The sequence below is a fragment of the Mixophyes fleayi genome, chromosome 9, assembly GCF_038048845.1.
Source record: "Mixophyes fleayi isolate aMixFle1 chromosome 9, aMixFle1.hap1, whole genome shotgun sequence".
NCBI classification, from domain to species: domain Eukaryota; kingdom Metazoa; phylum Chordata; class Amphibia; order Anura; family Limnodynastidae; genus Mixophyes; species Mixophyes fleayi.
Window position 1 is genome coordinate 21,172,156 of NC_134410.1, and position 18,401 is coordinate 21,190,556.

The 18,401-nt window shown below is 41.1% G+C and overlaps 1 protein-coding gene across 2 annotated transcripts in view; it reads right to left on the reverse strand.

Annotated features, from left to right (window-relative positions):
• Positions 1-2,294: 2,294 nt before the first annotated feature.
• Positions 2,295-18,401, reverse strand: part of CLIP3 (CAP-Gly domain containing linker protein 3) — a 59,752-nt gene continuing 43,645 nt past the window's right edge. Inside the window, exons 9-14 of one of the 2 annotated variants that reach the window (XR_012679222.1) lie at positions 15,360-15,488; positions 13,827-13,961; positions 12,374-12,497; positions 12,171-12,239; positions 11,323-11,395; positions 2,295-7,664 (exon numbers count right to left, since the gene is read on the reverse strand). Coding sequence is in view for 1 of the 2 variants with exons in the window: in XM_075186845.1 (XP_075042946.1) it covers positions 7,610-7,664; positions 11,323-11,395; positions 12,175-12,239; positions 12,374-12,497; positions 13,827-13,961; positions 15,360-15,488 (581 nt within the window). In the remaining variant the exon portion in view is untranslated. The remainder of the gene's footprint in view (positions 7,665-11,322; positions 11,396-12,170; positions 12,240-12,373; positions 12,498-13,826; positions 13,962-15,359; positions 15,489-18,401) is intronic. The other variant, XM_075186845.1, reaches the window with a different exon arrangement.

The following is an 18,401-nucleotide window of genomic DNA, read 5'->3' on the forward strand; positions in this document are numbered from 1 at the left end:
TAAGCTCTCATGAGCAGGGCCCTCTTTCCTTATGTGCTCCTTCTACTGTTCCTTCACCCGCTGTACCTCTTGGCCTGCTTCACTAGCCCTGTTTCCCCTGTCTTCTTAAGCTTCGGCCTTCTTCTCGCTGATTTCTACTATTCCTTTCACTATCTGTCAGATATAATCTGATTTGCTTTACCCTGTCACCTGTGTTTGTATATATTTTTGTATCATGTTGTGTCTTGGTTTTGTTTTCTGTATATGTAATGTACGGCGCTGCGGACCCTTTGTGGCGCCTTATAAGTCAAAGATAATAATAATAATAATAATAATACTTTTTCCATATGGATATTTGAGCTCCATCTAGTGGACATATTAAAGATGACAAGCAGAACATGTCAACATGTCATACCATTGGTATTCATTGTTGTACGATCATTACAAGACACTCTAAGATATTCTGTCATTAACATTTTGGAGATGTGTTGTCAGTGAAACGAAGACATCTCATGTATTTCTAATCACACCTTATGCCATGCCCGCTGCCCTCCACCCACAATTCATCACTTTGCTGACAACTTACCTGGCGGTCATTGAAGACTGGGAAGATGGCTCGTATTGCTTGGGCGGTCTGTTGACCACCTTCATGACTGTTAAGCTTTGGTCTGTACTATTTTACCACCTTTGCTTTAATGTTTAGTAATGCATTTTTTGCAATTTTCTTTATTATTATCATATTTTTTTTTACCACTTACAGCTTCACACAGTTCTGTACACATAACTGTTCATGCAGAGTTCAGTCAAACCTACAGTCTAAGTTTGGTGCAATGGAAACAAAGAGGCATAGAAACTTGGCCAAACTTCCAAGGACCTGACTCTGGGATTTAAATTTGAGTCTTCAACAAGTCTTAGTTATAATGCCAGGTAAGGTCATTTACAAAAGTACAAAAGTGTCCCCTCAAAATTTATTTCTGTTCTTTGCCCACATTCCAGCTTTTGGAACTATCCTCCCTGCCTATTTTACAGGATTGTGTCCAGCTGCAAATGTATATGGTGGTAACAATAAAATATAAAAAGTCCTGTCTACTAACATTTTAGGACTACCCACTTCCTTAAATTAAACTTTTACATTTTTCTCCTATAATACTGTTTGTTCCATCCTTGTGTATGTATTAATCATAACAGTGAGGAGACATTAGAACTGTCGCTATTACACACCTAACGTTTGTGCATTTCAGTATATTTATTACATGAGCAACGGCCGGATGCTGAATAGTTCAGCGCCGCGTCCCGGCACTGTGGGCAGTCGGGCGCGTGTGCTATTCTGCGAATAGCCTGTGGGCTAATTAATCTTCTTGATTAATGTAGTAGGCACAATCTGGGGGCAGTTTCAGAGCCAGGCTCTGATTGGTCACACTGTATATTTAAGGCAATGAGGTCTGCTGCCTCATTGCCGGTTATAGCTTCTGTTTGCTAGTAGGCTGACCTGCTCTGTGCCTTGTTCCTGTTTGTTGGAAACTCTACTGATTACCCGTGTATGACCCCTTGCCTGGATTTGGACCCTGCCTGTGTTACTCGTGACCTTGACCTCTGGCTTGAATACCGACCTCCCTGTCTGCTCGTGACCCCTGACCTCGGCTTGTTTATCGGATCTGCTATCTGCTGCCGGCCCTTGACCTCTGCTTGGACCTCACTCCGCTTGCCTGGGTTCTCCCCAGCCGGTACACACTTCACGACCCTCTGTCAGTCTGCAGCCCAGCCTGTCCCCACCATCAGGGGCTCCAGTGAACACCTGACTGCCAGAGTAGACTCCGGGTTGTGTTGTGCCGGCTGGAGGGGTTCCTAACAGCGTTCATACTTAAATAAATATGTCCATTAGGCTTTCTTTCACCCATTTGCAGAAGGTTGTCATGTTAGCAGGTGTGCTTCTGTAACTGAGCAGGCAGAGTGTGACTGATGCTTTCTATACAGAAATGACCATGTGGACTGAGAGATTCACACATAGAGACAGAACCAGTGATTTCACACCAGCTCAAATGACTGCAGTCTCACATTTTTACCCCTACCAGACCCTATTGGCACACACCCTGAAGATATCGGAGCTAAGTTTAACTGTTTTAAACGGGAGGTCATATTTTATTGAATTTTACTTTTGACAAATCTGCAGAGGAATCTGGTTAACTATAGTTAAATGCAAACGTTTCGGCACCCCTGGTCTAATTTTATGTTTCACTGAATCTAAGAGAATTTAACAGAGTGAAAAAAATAAAACATTAACCAGTTGTAAGTAAAATAAAGACTTGTCACAGAGATCAGTATTTAAATCAGTTTATTATCTGACATACATCCACGTGTCCCATATACAGGGTTAGTAAGACCACGAGTTACAGGCAGACCACAAAATTTTACAAAGGGTTACAGGGACGGGCCCCAGAACAGGTTTCAAGGGAAATAGGTGTGATCCGCTAAATGAGAGAATTAGTGACATCCGCCCTTGCGGTCTTATAATAAAACACATCCTCACAAAGGTGTCCTATATATCTCCACATATATATGTGACTGATTGGATATCTGTACACAGGTAGTCACTCTAACTGTATGAATATATATGACTATACAGATCACTACTACTGTGTGTACGGTGCACTCTATGTAGCTCCTTATATTCCATATGTAACTATGTTCTGTGTGTCTATATATGTTGCCATCTGTATATATGATCCATAGACTGTATATGATCCTCTCTGCATTCTGAATGGCCCATTGAACTGACCCTGGGATGTGGGGTGTGCTTTCTTTAGCACAATGTACAGAGATACTCGTTACTCACAGCACACAGAATACCCCAAGCTATGTACAGAGGATACATGCAGTTACCAGTTAGTTATACAAGGGCTGGCAGGGTCTTTTAGACAAATCCAGTGGGCAGTGTCTTCTGAACAACACACAATGCACAGGATTGAGGGCACTGCCCCAACTCACCCAAGAAGGTGACAGAGTTATTGCAACTCAGACACAAAACTAGAGACTGGAAAAAGGATGATAGGAAGACTAGAGGCAGGATGAGACAACTTGATGGGAAAATACTGAGCCATCACAGATTAGAGGCAGGATGATAGGAAGAGAATGAGCCATCACAGATTAGAGGCAGGATGATAGAAGGAGGCTGAGCCATCACAGATTAGAGGCAGGATGATAGGAAGAGGCTGAGCCATCACAGACTAGAGACAGGATGATAGGAAGAGACTGAGCCATCACAGATTAGAGGCAGGATGATAGAAGGAGACTGAGCCATCACAGATTAGAGGCAGGATGATAGGAAGAGGCTGAGCCATCACAGACTAGAGACAGAATGATAGGAAGAGACTGAGCCATCACAGACTAGAGACAGGATGATGGGAAGAGACCGAGCCATCACAGACTAGAGACAGGGTGATAGGAAGAGACTGAGCCATCACAGACTAGAGACAGGATGATGGGAAGAGACCGAGCCACCACAGACTAGAGACAGGGTGATAGATGGAGGCTGAGCCATCACAGACTAGAGACAGGGTGATAGGAAGAGACTGAGCCATCACAGACTAGAGACAGGATGATAGGAAGAGACTGAGCCATCACAGACTAGAGACAGGGTGATAGGAAGAGACTGAGCCATCACAGACTAGAGACAGGATGTTAGTAAGAGACTGAGCCATCACAGACTAGAGACAGGGTGATAGGAAGAGGCTGAGCCATCACAGACTAGAGACAGGGTGATAGGAAGAGACTGAGCCATCACAGACTAGAGACAGGGTGATAGATGGAGGCTGAGCCATCACAGATTAGAAGCAGGATGATAGGAAGAGACTGAGCCATCACAGACTAGAGGCAGGATGATAGGAAGGAGGCTGAGCCATCACAAACTAGAGACAGGGTGATAGATGGAGGCTGAGCCATCACAGATTAGAGGCAGGATGATAGGAAGAGGCTGAGCCATCACAGACTAGAGGCAGGATGATAGGAAGAGGCTGAGCCATCACAGACTAGAGGCAGGATGATAGGAAGAGACTGATCCATCACAGACTAGAGACAGGATGATAGGAAGAGGCTGAGCCATCACAGACTAGAGACAAGGTGATAGGAAGAGACTGAGCCATCACAGATTAGAGATAGGATGATGGGAAGAGGCTGAGCCATCACAGACTAGAGACAGGGTGATGGAAGGAGACTGAGCCATCACAGACTAGAGGCAGGATGATAGGAAGAGACTGAGCCATCACAGATTAGAGATAGGATGATGGGAAGAGGCTGAGCCATCACAGACTAGAGACAGGGTGATGGAAGGAGACTGAGCCATCACAGACTAGAGGCAGGGTGATAGGAGGAGGTTGAGGTATCACAGACTAGAGACAGGATGAGATAAGATGATAGGAAGATATTGAGCTATCACAGACTAGAAAAAGGATGATAAGAAAATAGAGACATCACATACAAGACAAAGGATGATAGGAAGACTACTGACAGACTAGAGGCAGGGTGATAGGAAGAGACTTTGACATCACAGACTAGAGATAGGATTTGGAACATTACAGACTGGAATTATAGGAATAGATTGACATCATAGACTATACAAAGGATGATAGGAAGATACTGAGCCATCACAGAGTAGACAAAGAATGATAAGAAGAGATTGAGACATCACAGACTAGAGACAAGATATTAGGAACATCATAGACTAGACAATGGAAGATAGGTTGAGACCACATCATCACAGACTAGGCACAGGATGATAGGATTGGATTGAGACAACACAGACTAGAGACAATACATTAAGAACAACACAGAGTAGACACAGGATGATAGGATGAGACAGAAACATCATAGACTAGAAACAGGGTGATAGGAAGAGGCTGAGCCATCACAGACTAGAGACAGGGTGATAGATGGAGGCTGAGCCATCACAGATTAGAGGCAGGATGATAGGAAGACTAGAGACAATACATTAGGAACAACACAGAGTAGACACAGGATGATAGGATGAGACAGAAACATCATAGACTAGAAACAGGATGTTAGGAAGAGATTTAGACATCACAGACTAGAGGCAGGGTGATAGGAAGAGATTGAGACATCACAGATGGGAAATATGTGGAAAGCGAGAGATCAAGACATTAAAAATTAGGCGCAGAACTCAAAGAGGGAAGTTGAGGTATCGCATATAGAGAGAATGTGATTAAAAGGGATTGGGACATCACAGAGTATAAACAGAATAATTGAGAGATATCACAGACTAGAGAAAGGATGATGGAGACAGTGATAGAGATACTGAGACATCACAGACTAGAGACGGACACATAACATTGTATAGAGAGTGATAGAGATACTGAGACATCACATACTAGAGATGGACACATAACATTGTATAGAGAGTGATAGAGATACAGAGACATCACAGACTAGAGATGGACACATAACATTGTATAGAGAGTGATAGAGATACTGAGACATCATAGACTAGAGATGGACACATAACATTGTAGAGAGTGATAGAGATACAGAGACATCACAGACTAGAGATGGAAACATAACACTGTATAGAGAGTGATAGAGATACTGAGACATCACAGACTAGAGATGGACACATAACATTGTATAGAGAGTGATAGAGATACTGAGACATCACAGACTAGAGATGGACACATAACATTGTATAGAGAGTGATAGAGATACTGAGACATCACAGACTAGAGACAGAATTGCAGGAAAAGAGTCAGACATTATAAAATAGAGATGGGATGATAGCTATCAAGACATAGCAGAATACAAACAGCACAACAGTCAAGAGATTGAGACAACATTGACTAGAAACAGAATAATCTAAATAGATTGTGATATCCAAGACTAGAGACAAGATGATAGAAAGATATCAAGACATCACAAAATAGAGACAGGAGGGAAAAACAGAGAAATATATTAAGATCTCAGATTACTAGAGATGGTATAATGGGGACAGATTGAAAAGTTGCAGACCAAAGACACGATAACAGAAATATATTGAGACATCACAGACGACAGAAAGGATGATAGAGATTGATTGAGACATCACACATCAGAGGCAAGATGATCGAGATAGATTGAGACTTTACAGATTTAGGTGGGATGATAAAGACAGAATGAGACATCACAAACTAGAGACAATATGATAGAGATAGATTGAGACAACAGATTGCTGAGAAAGTAATGTTCAATTGTCTTGTGATTTTGTGACTTATATTCTGACATCAACCATTAGGAATTCCATTCATGCCTCAGTAAAATCACATGCTGACTTGGTTTGGTTTTATGGTCCGTGAAATGTCAATGCCTGCACGCTAAGGGAGTTCTTGAAGGATGTGGGAAGAAAAGACTGTAAATACAGATTGTGGGGATTGGGCATATTATAGAGAGGCAAAGTCTGAACTTGCAGGTTTATCTATAAATACTTTTGTGATTTTTCACAACTGCCACAGGAATATCATACAAGAGGTCATGCTCAGGACTGTTCAGTGATTAAATATAGGGAATGGACTATTGCATTTTCTAGTAATAGTTTGTACAGATAAAGTGGACTATTCAGAGCTGGGGTCATGAGTTAGATACCGACCAAGGCCCTATCTGTGTGGAATTAACATACAGGCAGGTTAATTGGCTTCTGACAAAATTGACCATTGTCTGTTTATGTCTGTGGTAGGGAATATAGATTGTAAGTTCCAATAGGGCAATGACTGATGTGGATGACTACATATTATCTGTACAGCTCTGCCTAATTTTATTGGTGCAACATAAATAAATGACAATAATGATAAATATTCCTTGCCTCTGTGATGTCGCTCGTTCTTATTGATTCGATTGGCTGCATTCTCATGTATGTTGGTTCAGCTCACATAACGGCTGTCTCCAATGTTTGTAGTGGATGGACCGACTATAAAGGTATGAGTAATACAAATATGTGTTGTTTTCCTATCATTCGTTTTCAACCCTATGTCAAATATCTGTTATTAATCTCTGTTCTAATTGAATAATGAACTATACCCTTAAAACTAGGAATTGTCACAACATGTTCCACATAAGTGTACGGTTTGTAGCATATTATTTATATAAAATCTGGAATGTGTCCGGCAATATAACAAACTAGAGCGGGAGGTTTGGCCAAGCCTTGTATGATCTAGTTGGGACTAGATGGATTAATGAGGATGTGTCAGTGGAAGTGTTTATCAATAGGGATGTGATCGGTGCTTTGGAGTGTTTTAAAACAAACAATGGCCCAGGATTTCATGGGTGTAGTTCCATCTAAAGTTAAACAAAGGATAAATGGCAGCTGGAGAAAGCTCAGGTGGTGTCGGTGGTTCCTGCCTCGGCTGCCCAGTACAAGGTTCTGACAGAGAAGGAAGCAAGAACCGTCACCAGAATGAAGCAGGAATGTCCTCACCCCCTCCTCCCGTATTTATTTTGCCCTGAATGGGACAGTGACACACAGAGGGGCCTCTGTATCAGAGGAACATTGGACAAGGCACTGGGGAGTCGGGATGCAGACACAGACAGAAGGAGGAGGCAGTCTGTGGCTCCAAATGACAGGGTTTAGAAGTTGCAGGGCTTGTGGAAGAGGGGGTTAAGATTGCATCTCAGCCCGGAGCAGCCAGGGAAACCAACAGCAAAACAGCATCCTGAGGGTAAAATAGAGATGACAGATCAGCGAGTGTAGTACAGACAGAGAACACAGCACAGAGGCAGGATAATGAGTGTAGTACAGACAGAGAACACAGTACAGAGAGGCAGGATAATGAGTGTAGTACAGACAGAGAACACAGTACAGAGGCAGGATAATGAGTGTAATACAAACAGAGAACACAGTACAGAGGCAGGATAATGAGTGAAGTACAGACAGAGAACACAGTACAGAGGCAGGATAATGAGTGTAATACAAACAGAGAACACAGTACAGAGGCAGGATAATGAGTGTAGTACAGATAGAGAACGCAGTACAGAGGCAGGATCATCATCGTCATCATCACCATTTATTTATATAGCGCCACTGATTCCGCAGCGCTGTACAGAGAACTCACTCACATCAGTCCCTGCCTCTTTGGAGCTTACAGTCTAAATTCCCTAACACACACACACACACACACAGACCGACAGACAGAGACTAGGGTCAATTTTGTTAGCAGCCAATTAACCTACTAGTATATTTTTGGAGTGTGGGAGGAAACCGGAGCACCCGGAGGAAACCCACGCAAACACGGGGAGAATATACAAACTCCACACAGATAAGGCCATAGTCAGGAATTGAACTCAAGACCCCAGCGCTGTGAGGCAGAAGTGCTAACCACTTAGCCACCGGATAATGAGTGTAGTACAGGCAGAGAACACAGTACTGAGAGGCAGGATAATGAGTGAAGTACAGACAGAGAACACAGTACAGAGGCAGGATAATGAGTGTAGTACAGACAGAGAACACAGTATAGAGAGACAGGACAGTGAAGTAGTAAGGAGAGAGTGCACACACTATACAAAACTAGGGCATTGTTGTGCACAGTGATATAGTGAACAATACAGTGAAAGTAAAACTAGTGTAGGCTTGACTTAGAGTTTAACGTAAACCCATTTCCGTACAACAAGACAACCTTATCTAAATTTGTGCGTATCTTAGACATGTGGTCATTATGTAGTCAACAACTTCAAATTAAAATTGCTACTTTTATATGATATGACATTTATTTTTATTAGTCATTCCTATATAGTATAATTAGGAAACAGAATGTGGCATTTCTATTTTTGGTTTCCACAACCACCTGAATTTGTAATTTATATCGTCAGGAAGCAGAAATGGGGACTTGGACTGTTAAACCAAGGAAGGTTACAGCAATTGATTTGTACTGATTTTATATATAAAATCATGCCTAACACTTGATAATTAAAGCATTTGGAAATCTTTATCATCATCTTTATCAACTACCTTATGGATGAAATACAACACTTGCAAATGCTGTTTGTTTGTTTTTTTACAAAAATATGTTTGTCAGAAGCAGGATCCAGACAATCATGAACAAATTTATTTGCAAATAAACTAATCAAAGTTTGCACAAGCCATCTATGATTCATTTAGTATTTACTGGCAAGCAGCAATACATAATCATGCAGAGCTGTCCTGACTATGAATCTCTCTGGATCATGATAAATGCTTAATGTACATAGAACTGTATAAATTAAAATGCAGTATTTTATCCACAAGGCATCATACAAACTAATAACAATGATTCTCAAATCATCTAATTATCATTTCAAAGATGTTAAATTTTTCAAGATTCTTTTTGGCTGCCCTTCATCTCTATAGTGGAGATCGGTATAGAATTAAACTAAAATTAATTATTGAAAAACACAGCTATGCTGTATGTCATGACACTATATGAGTGTAGCTGTATATTATTAATATTATTAACATTTACTTATATAGCGCCAGCATTTTCTGTAGTGCTTTAAAATTCGGAACAAACACAGTAAGAAAACAAGACTGAGTATTAACACACAGACAAAGAGGTAAGAGGACCCTGCTCAGAAGCTTACAATCTATTGGACAACAGATTTTAATACATGGGGATAAGTTCCACTTATTACATATTGTTCCAGCCAGATTGCAAAGGTAAATAGTGCTTATTGGGGCTATATGGCAGTCACACAGCAATGATGGGCTGGGGTTCAGAGGATTGTTTGAGTTTAGAGAGAGATCACATATAAGGTTGGTGTGAACTGCATAGAGGGTTGGTAATTGGGTAGAGAAGCCTAGTGTGGTTAGGAGGCTAGTTTGGGAATTTGATAAGTTTGCCTGAAGAGGTGAGTTTTCAGCAGAGGCGGACCTAGACTTTATGTTTAGGGGGGGCGATTTTGCAAAATCACGCCCCTCCTTTACTCTGACTTTGGCCCGCGTGTAGCCCCGCCTTCTGCTTGCAATTGGTCCCGCCCCCTCCCATTTTGATTGACGACTGGGACCACTGATTGGCTGGCCCGCGTTTAGCCCCACCTTCAGCTCGTGATTGGCCCCGTTCCCTCTCGTTTTGGTCGGCGGCTGGGACCTATTTTTAAGGTAGGCTTTCTGCTGCTAGGGGGAACAAATGCCCCGATCGCCCCCCCCCCCCCCCCCCCTGGATCCGCCACTGGTTTTCAGGAAAAGCTTTGGAGGATAGAGGAGAGTCTTGTGCGAGGACATAATTCCACAGAGTGAGTGCAGGCAGAAAAAAGTCCTGTAACCGGGAATGGGAGCAGGTAATGATTGTGGATGAGAGACACAGATCTTGTGCAGACCGGAGGGGTCGAATTGGGAGATATTTTGAGAGAAGTGAAGAGATGTATGTTGATGTAGTTTTATTTATGACCTTGTACGTTAGTAGAGCTATTTTATATTGGATTTGTTAAAATGTAGGCAACCAATATAAGGACTGACAGAGCGAAGCAGCAGTAAAAGAATATTTTGCAAAGAAAATTAATCTAGTAGCTGCATTCAAAATAGATTTCAGGGGGAAAGGTTTGGTTAGGGGAAGACCAGTAAGGAGAAAATTGTAATAGTCAATGTGGGAGATTATGAGTTCAGGAATTAAAGTTTTTGCAGTGTCTAGTGTGAGATACATGCACATTATAGAAATGTTTCTTAGATGTATGTAACGTGATTTGGATACAAATTGGATGTGTGGAACAGAGGACAGAGTCAAGGATAACACCTAGGCAGCGAGTGGTAGGGTTTACTGTTGTTTTGTCAACAGAAATAGTGATGTCAGGTAGTAGTGTAGCTTCTATTGACCGGTGGGGATATTATTAGATTGTTTTTTGAAAGATTGAGTTTGAGGTATAAAAGGACATCCAAGGTGAAATGGCAGAAAGACGGTCAGTAATACGGGCCAACATAGATGGTGAGAGATCCAGGGAAGATAGACACATTTGGCTATCATCATCATCACCACCATTTATTTATATAGTGCCACTAATTACGCAGCGCTGTACAGAGAACTCATTCACATCAGTCCCTGCCCAATTGGGGCTTACAGAAGTGCTTGTATAATGACGGGAAGATACCAGTGAAGAGAGAGATTACAGATTAGAGTTAAGGTTGGGATGAGCACGGCAGACAGGATGTACTGAGTTGTGAGAGTATAGAGTCAAGAGGACAGGAGGTAGAGTAGGAAAATAAGAAGGGAGTAGATACTTCATCTTCATTTGTGGGATCAAATGAAGAGAAGGAGCCAGAGGGTGCAGGGGAGGAATTGAGTTGGATGTTGGTCGAGGAAGAGGATATCATTTCATGTTGGACCTTATTATTGCCAGCAGTGATACCTGGAGATAGAATTTTCTGACGCCATCTCTTTCGGTGTCCGCACCGTGTTGAAGTTACGCTTTGGTTGTGTCACTAGGTATAAAAAAAGGGATTTTTGAGATTAAATGCAGCACACACTTTAGTGTCTTATACATACACATATAAAGTACATTATGGCTTCCACGCAAGCTGTGAATAATCAGTGATTCGATCTGTTAACATCCACCGCACCACCTGGATTCTCCGGCCCATAGTCACACTCTCGCCGGGCCATTTGTAAATTAATTTTATTGAATGGGATTGATTAAACCTTTCTGTGTATTTTCATATAGAATACTACTTTATCCTTCACTGGATAAATTCAATCTATAAACACATTAACATTCTATACAATTTAACAATGCAATGCAAAGGGACTCTCATACTCATACTTTATGTCCAATCTTTATTATCTTCCTTCCTACCTCTATTCTACCATCATCCTTCCTGTTCTATCTTATTCTTATCCCACTCCACTTCTATCCTTTATCCTGTCCACCTGTCCCATCTTTGCCATCCTTCATCTATCCCCATTTCTGCTATGTTCCTTCCTAATCCACAGGGGTATATTTACTAAACTGCGGGTTTGAAAAAGTGAAGATGTTGCCTATAGCAACCAATCAGATTCTAGTTATCATTTATTTAGTACATTCTACAAAATGACAGCTAGAATCTGATTGGTTGCTATAGTCAACATCTCTACTTTTTCAAACCCGCAGTTTAGTAAATATATCCCTCAGTCGTCTTTTATACCCCCACCTCTGCTTCCTATATACTCACATGCACTTGTTCTACAAACAACACTATTAGAGATTCAAAGACTGTATACCTACTAGTAACTTGATGCACCTTTTTCACACCAGTGCTGTCCACTTGTGGGTCTTTCGGACCGCCGAGCCTGGGATAGAAGGACAGACGTTAAGAGAACGATGTTCTTATCACACTATAATCCTAACTTGGTTACTATTCAACCAAATTATTACCAATCACTGTCATGTGCTCTAGAGACATGTACCCTGAGCCAAATCTCACCTCTGAACCCTGGAGGGCGGAGCAAATACTCCATATTTTGGGGGGCAGGTGAAATACCGGACGCCGAACACAGAGCCGTCGTGTTTTCCTGTGGGTTTCTCCAGCTCAATTCCAAAAAAGTATCCTGACCAACAGAAAGACATTATCGAATATAAAGAAAGCAGAAATTACATACACATACTCAGTGTTATTACACCAGTTACACCATGTGAAAACTTTCTTCCTTGTCTAAAATTCAAGCATTCATGTTGCCCTTTATGACCCCTAACACTACTCAATATAACACCTCATAACTTCTCTTATTAGTCCACAGAGTTCCTCCTTATAATTTCTCCTATTACTCCTTATAACGCCTCCTACCACACCGTTACTACACTATATATATCCTTCCTTATAACGTAACCTATTACTGTACATATCAGATCCCTATAACTTATATTACTTCATATAACTCCGCCTACCACCCCATGTGACCCCGGTTACTACACTATATATATCCTTCGCTATAACACCCTATTACTGTACATATCAGATCCCTATAACTTATATTACTTCATATAACTCTGCCTACCACCCCATGTGACCCCGGTTACTACACTATATATATATCCTTCCCTATAACACCCTATTACTGTACATATCTGCTCCCTATAACTTATATTACTTCATATAACTCCGCCTACCACCCCATGTGACCCCGGTTACTACACTATATATGTCTTTCCTTATAACACCCTATTACTGTACATATCTGCTCCCTATAACTTATATTACTTCATATAACTCCGCCTACCACCCCATGTGACCCCGGTTACTACACTATATATGTCTTTCCTTATAACACCCTATTACTGTACATATCTGCTCCCTATTACTTATATTACTTCATATAACTCCGCCTACCACCCCATGTAACCTCGGTTACTACACTATATATATCCTTCCTTATAACACCCTATTACTGTACATATCTGCTCCCTATAACTTATATTACTTCATATAACTCTGCCTACCACCCCATGTGACCCTGGTTACTACACTATATATATCCTTCCTTATAACGTACCCCATTAATGTACATATCTGCTCCCTATAACTTATATTACTTCATATAACTCTGCCTACCACCCCATGTGACCCTGGTTACTACACTATATATATCCTTCCTTATAACGTACCCTATTACTGTACATATCTGCTCCCTATAACTTATATTACTTCATATAACTCCGCCTACCACCCCATGTGACCCTGGTTACTACACTATATATATCCTGCCCTATAGCATACCCTATTACTGTGCATACTGTATCATTTGCCTATAACTCCTCTTGAAAAAATTTTCTATTATTCCATCTAACATCTCCCTAAAATTGCTCCTATTATCCCCTGTTCAGATTTTATTTTAATACTCTGTTATTCCCATCCTATTCTCTTGCAATATGGGAATTACCTGGAGCAAAATCTGTCTTGCCATAGAACCGTACCACCCCCTGCTTCTGTCCAGCCACGAGCACTTGGTCCCCCAGGTTGATATTCAGCCCCTCTGTGTCCAGGCTTCCCACACTGATGGACTTCTTTTGCGTTGCTGGGAGTGAGCACATAAAAAAAGAAAGACTGAGTTGTCGACCACCAACAGTACAGTAACTGCTGCCATCCAAACGCTTAGTCTAACATCCACTGGTTCATTGTGCCTACATAGTAATGTCAGTGCTGCCAGCCTGTTCCTTATCGGCACAGCGATTATACCACAACAGTACTGATATTGCTGCCAATGTGTTCTTACTATGTCACCCACTACCATGCCAACCGCTACCATGTCAACCGCTAGATAATTTCTATCTGTAATAAATAATGATGCCAGACTGTTTCCTACTATATATATATATATATATATATATATATATATATATATATATTCTACTATATAAATGCCTAGTGGCGTGTGTGAAAAAAAAAAAACAAGCTGCAGCGCCACCTGCTGGGCAGAGTTATACACTGACCTATATATTTCTTGAAGGAGAAGTGACAGTTGGGAGTGGTTGGTGGTTGCCGGGGATGACAGTAGGGAGTTTTTAACACCTTAAGTAGCTTGATGAAGGATGTGGCGATGAAGATGAAGGATGAGGTGATGGAGAAAAATGATGAGGTGGTGACATGTGGACAAAACCACGTTAAAAAAGGGCGCTTGCGTCGGGAAGTAACGCTCTTCCCCTGAGGAGCCCTGGGCTAGGCCCAAATGCACGGGTTAACTTGTATATATATATATATATATATATATATATATATATATATCTCTGTAGTGCAGCTAGTGTAGTCAGCCTGTTACATACTATGACAGCCACTTGTACATTGTATCTCTGTTGTACAGCTAGTGTAGTCATCCTGTTACATACTATGACAGCCACTTGTACAGTGTATCTCTGTAGTACAGCTAGTGTAGTCAGCCTGTTACATACTATGTAAACCATGTATACATTGTAAATATACCCTATTTATTAATAGTGATGTTTCTGCAAACATTCAGCAAAACATATTGACTTGATACAATTATTATTATTATTATTATCTTTAACTTATAAGGCGCCACAAAGGGTCCGCAGCGCTGTACATTACATATACCGGAAACAAAGATCCGAGAAACAACATGATACAGAAAGAACAAAAATATATACAAACACGGTAACAAGGTAAAGCAAATCAGATTATTTCTAGGCCAGAGAGTGAAAGGGATGGTGGAAATCAGAGAAGTAAGCCGAAGCTTAAGAAAACAGGGCCAGTCTTAAGAAAGAACCTTATTTTAATATATATTTATGGACTACGTGAGAGTAATAGCGTGATCAGAACATCAGGTTGGCTTTACTTAGCAAGAAGTAAATAAATGATTCTGAAAATAAAATTATTGTTATTATAATAGCTGTTTAAGGGGGTTGATCACACAGGACTGGATTTGAATTGGCAGGGCTGTAGTAAAACGCAGGCACACCTTTTCTCTCCTTCCTCCCCTTGCCGGTGACTCTGGAGAAGTCCATACGTGGGGTCTTTGGTGTGGACGTAACAGAGGATGGGGTCTCACCTGGGGCTTTACTGATCTTAGACACTGAAGCAAAAATTCCTAGAAATCAAAGCATGTAAAGATATTGAGTGGACATGAGACAGTCATTGTAATACAGTGGATTGGAATTACACAGTCCCGAATCATGCACGTTCCTTTGTTTAAGAAGGTTAATTCATACTTGCCAACTCTCCTGGAATGTCCGGGAGACTCCCGCATTTTGGGTGAGTTTCACAGACTCCCGGGAGAGTATGGCAGTCTCCCGGGAATCGCGGCATTTAGCCCCACCTCCGGTGTAAAAAGACGTTTGCGTCATTATGTAAAATGACGTTTGTGTCATTACGTCACCGGGGGCGGGTCCAAAATGACGAGATTTTGGCGCCCTGCCCCCCTCACGCCCACCTCCCCAGGGCAGGCTCCCGGAAGCCAATTTCAGAAAGTTGGCAAATATGGGTTAATTATTGTGTTCAGTACATAATAGAGCGGTCTCACTCCATGGCACATGTACATATAGATGGATCCACAGTCTCGTACTCTAATTAGTTTTAGTGAGAGCACACTTTCGGGTCATAATGAGGTCCATGAGATCCCCTAAAATATAAATAATGCAGTAAGAACCTTATTATAAAAGGTATTCACATGTTCACAATTTATTTAGAACAACCCGCATAATCCCACAGGACTAAACAATGAAGAACTGTATGTGACTCCATGAACTGTTCATAGAGAATTCCAAATACTTCCATACATAGGGACACAGGAACATAGACTGTGACAGCAGAAAGGAACATACACATATATCTAGTCACCCCTTTCTTGGGGGTGGGTTGAGTCAGATGGTGGGAGGTTTTTTTTTAATATTTACTATCTAAGGGGTAGAATTACTAAACTGCGGGTTTGAAAAAGTGGAGATGTTGCCTACAGCAACCAATCAGATTCTAGCTGTCATTATGTAGAGTGCACTAAATAAACGACAGCTAGAATCTGATTGGTTGCTATAGGCAACATCTCCACTTTTTCAAACCCGCAGTATTAGTAAAACTAGCCCTAAGTCTTAACAAGAGCAATACGTTTGGCCCGTGTACTCTTTAATTCTTTACTGTCTGAGTCCCTACCACAACTGCTGGGAGACTATTCCATGGATCTCTCCCTCTTTCTGTAGAAATGTTCTTCCTCGTGTAACCTTTCCTCCCTCCATACTCGCTCGTTATTGGCCTCTCATGCTTTCAGGACCACTTACTTACTTACTTGATTAGTAATTACAGGAATGCAGAGACATAAATTAAACTTGCAGACAGCTGTTTCAATGTTATTAGAGATATTGATTAGTGTGCTGCGGAGAGTGCCCTTAAAGAGCACCCGTTGGAGTTATATAGTAAGATGAGTTACAGTGAAACTGCTGGATAGTCATGAAAAAGGCTGGTCTAGGCCTAAGGATAAACTATAAATAAGAAAAATGACCTGCCTAGGTAGGCCAGTCGGTCTCTATCATCAACAATTCATTTTCGACTTTATTGCTTTAAAATATATCCTATAATCAATAGAAATATATAATTTAATGTGTTTTATTTGCCAATTTTCGTTGTGCAGGAAAAGCAATCAGATAAACAGCACCGCAAGCAGAAAAATCCTAACACGGCTTTCTCTTTTTTTATTTTATAGATTACATAAAACGTAATCAACATTTAACATCCTAACAAGACATTTGGTCGTGAAGGAAAGATAGTAGGTAAAGGAGAAAAATAAATAAATGAAGTGAAGGTGGAAGGAATTGTACGCTACCATCTAGAACAGTGTTTCTCAATTCCGGTCCTCAGGACCCACTAACAGTGCAGGATTTCCAGGTGACCAGTGAAATAATTATACCACCTGCTACACTGTGTCAGTCAGTAATGAATACACCTGTGCTCCAGCAAGGAGATATGGAAAACATGTACTGCTAGGGAGTCCTGAGGACTGGGTTTGGGAAACACTGATCTAGATCCATACAGGATATTTGGTTGTGGAATAGTGACACGTACACCCAGATTGTGTATTACAAAGATTGTTTTTTGTTTTTTTTGTTCAAGAACATTTAAAACCAGAAACTGGTCTATGGTTAGGGAGGAGCAATAGCATATCCACCTAGGTGTAGCTATTCATTTTTGAAAATTAAAGTAAAGGTGTTTCTAATAGGAAGCAAAGGAATCTAAGATTTCAAGAGGTTTGTGCAGGTATTGTCCAATTGGGTTCCGAATGTCTCTGGTAAATGCAGCCCTTTGATTGGGTTTTAACTTGCAAGTAAACAGGGTGTCAGGTTTATTTTATGTCAAAATTTTTGTTGTTGGTTACTAGTCGCCTTCTTCATTAATAGTAGTTTCAACTGACCTCTGAGAGCGGTGAGGACTAAGGCCTGGTACACACTGGAGCATTTTCGTTCAATAATCGGGCAAATCAGCCGACATATGACCGTTCGGTCGGAAGTTGGGTTAGTGTGTATAGTGACACGATGGTCGAAAATCGTCCCAAAGTGCCGATCATCGGCTCATTTGGTTGGTCGTACTGTTTAATATTTTCCGATTGATCCTGTAGTGTATATGCACTCATGCTCATGATCCCCATAGAGTTTACAGAGTCGGGCTCTTTTCAGCCAATGCTATCGATGAATGTCTCAGTGAATAAATGTAGAGAGTGCTGTAGAAGGAATAATTAATTTGTTTGTTCTGAGACATAATGTTTCGTTTCAGAGTCATAAAAGCTAACGAAATTCGTTAGGACATGTGGATAGCTATAACAAGGTGGTTTTAATCAGTGTGACAAGAATGAATGAATATTGTGCTGTCATTCTCTGAAGACTAGAGGACCAGATGAAGAGCACAGATCTGAAGGTAAATCATGTCAGTGTGTATGGATGAATCGCCAGACTGATTGGACCTTCAGTCGTAGGTACAATCGTTTGAGATAACACGTTGATCGAACAATTCTTCAGTGTGT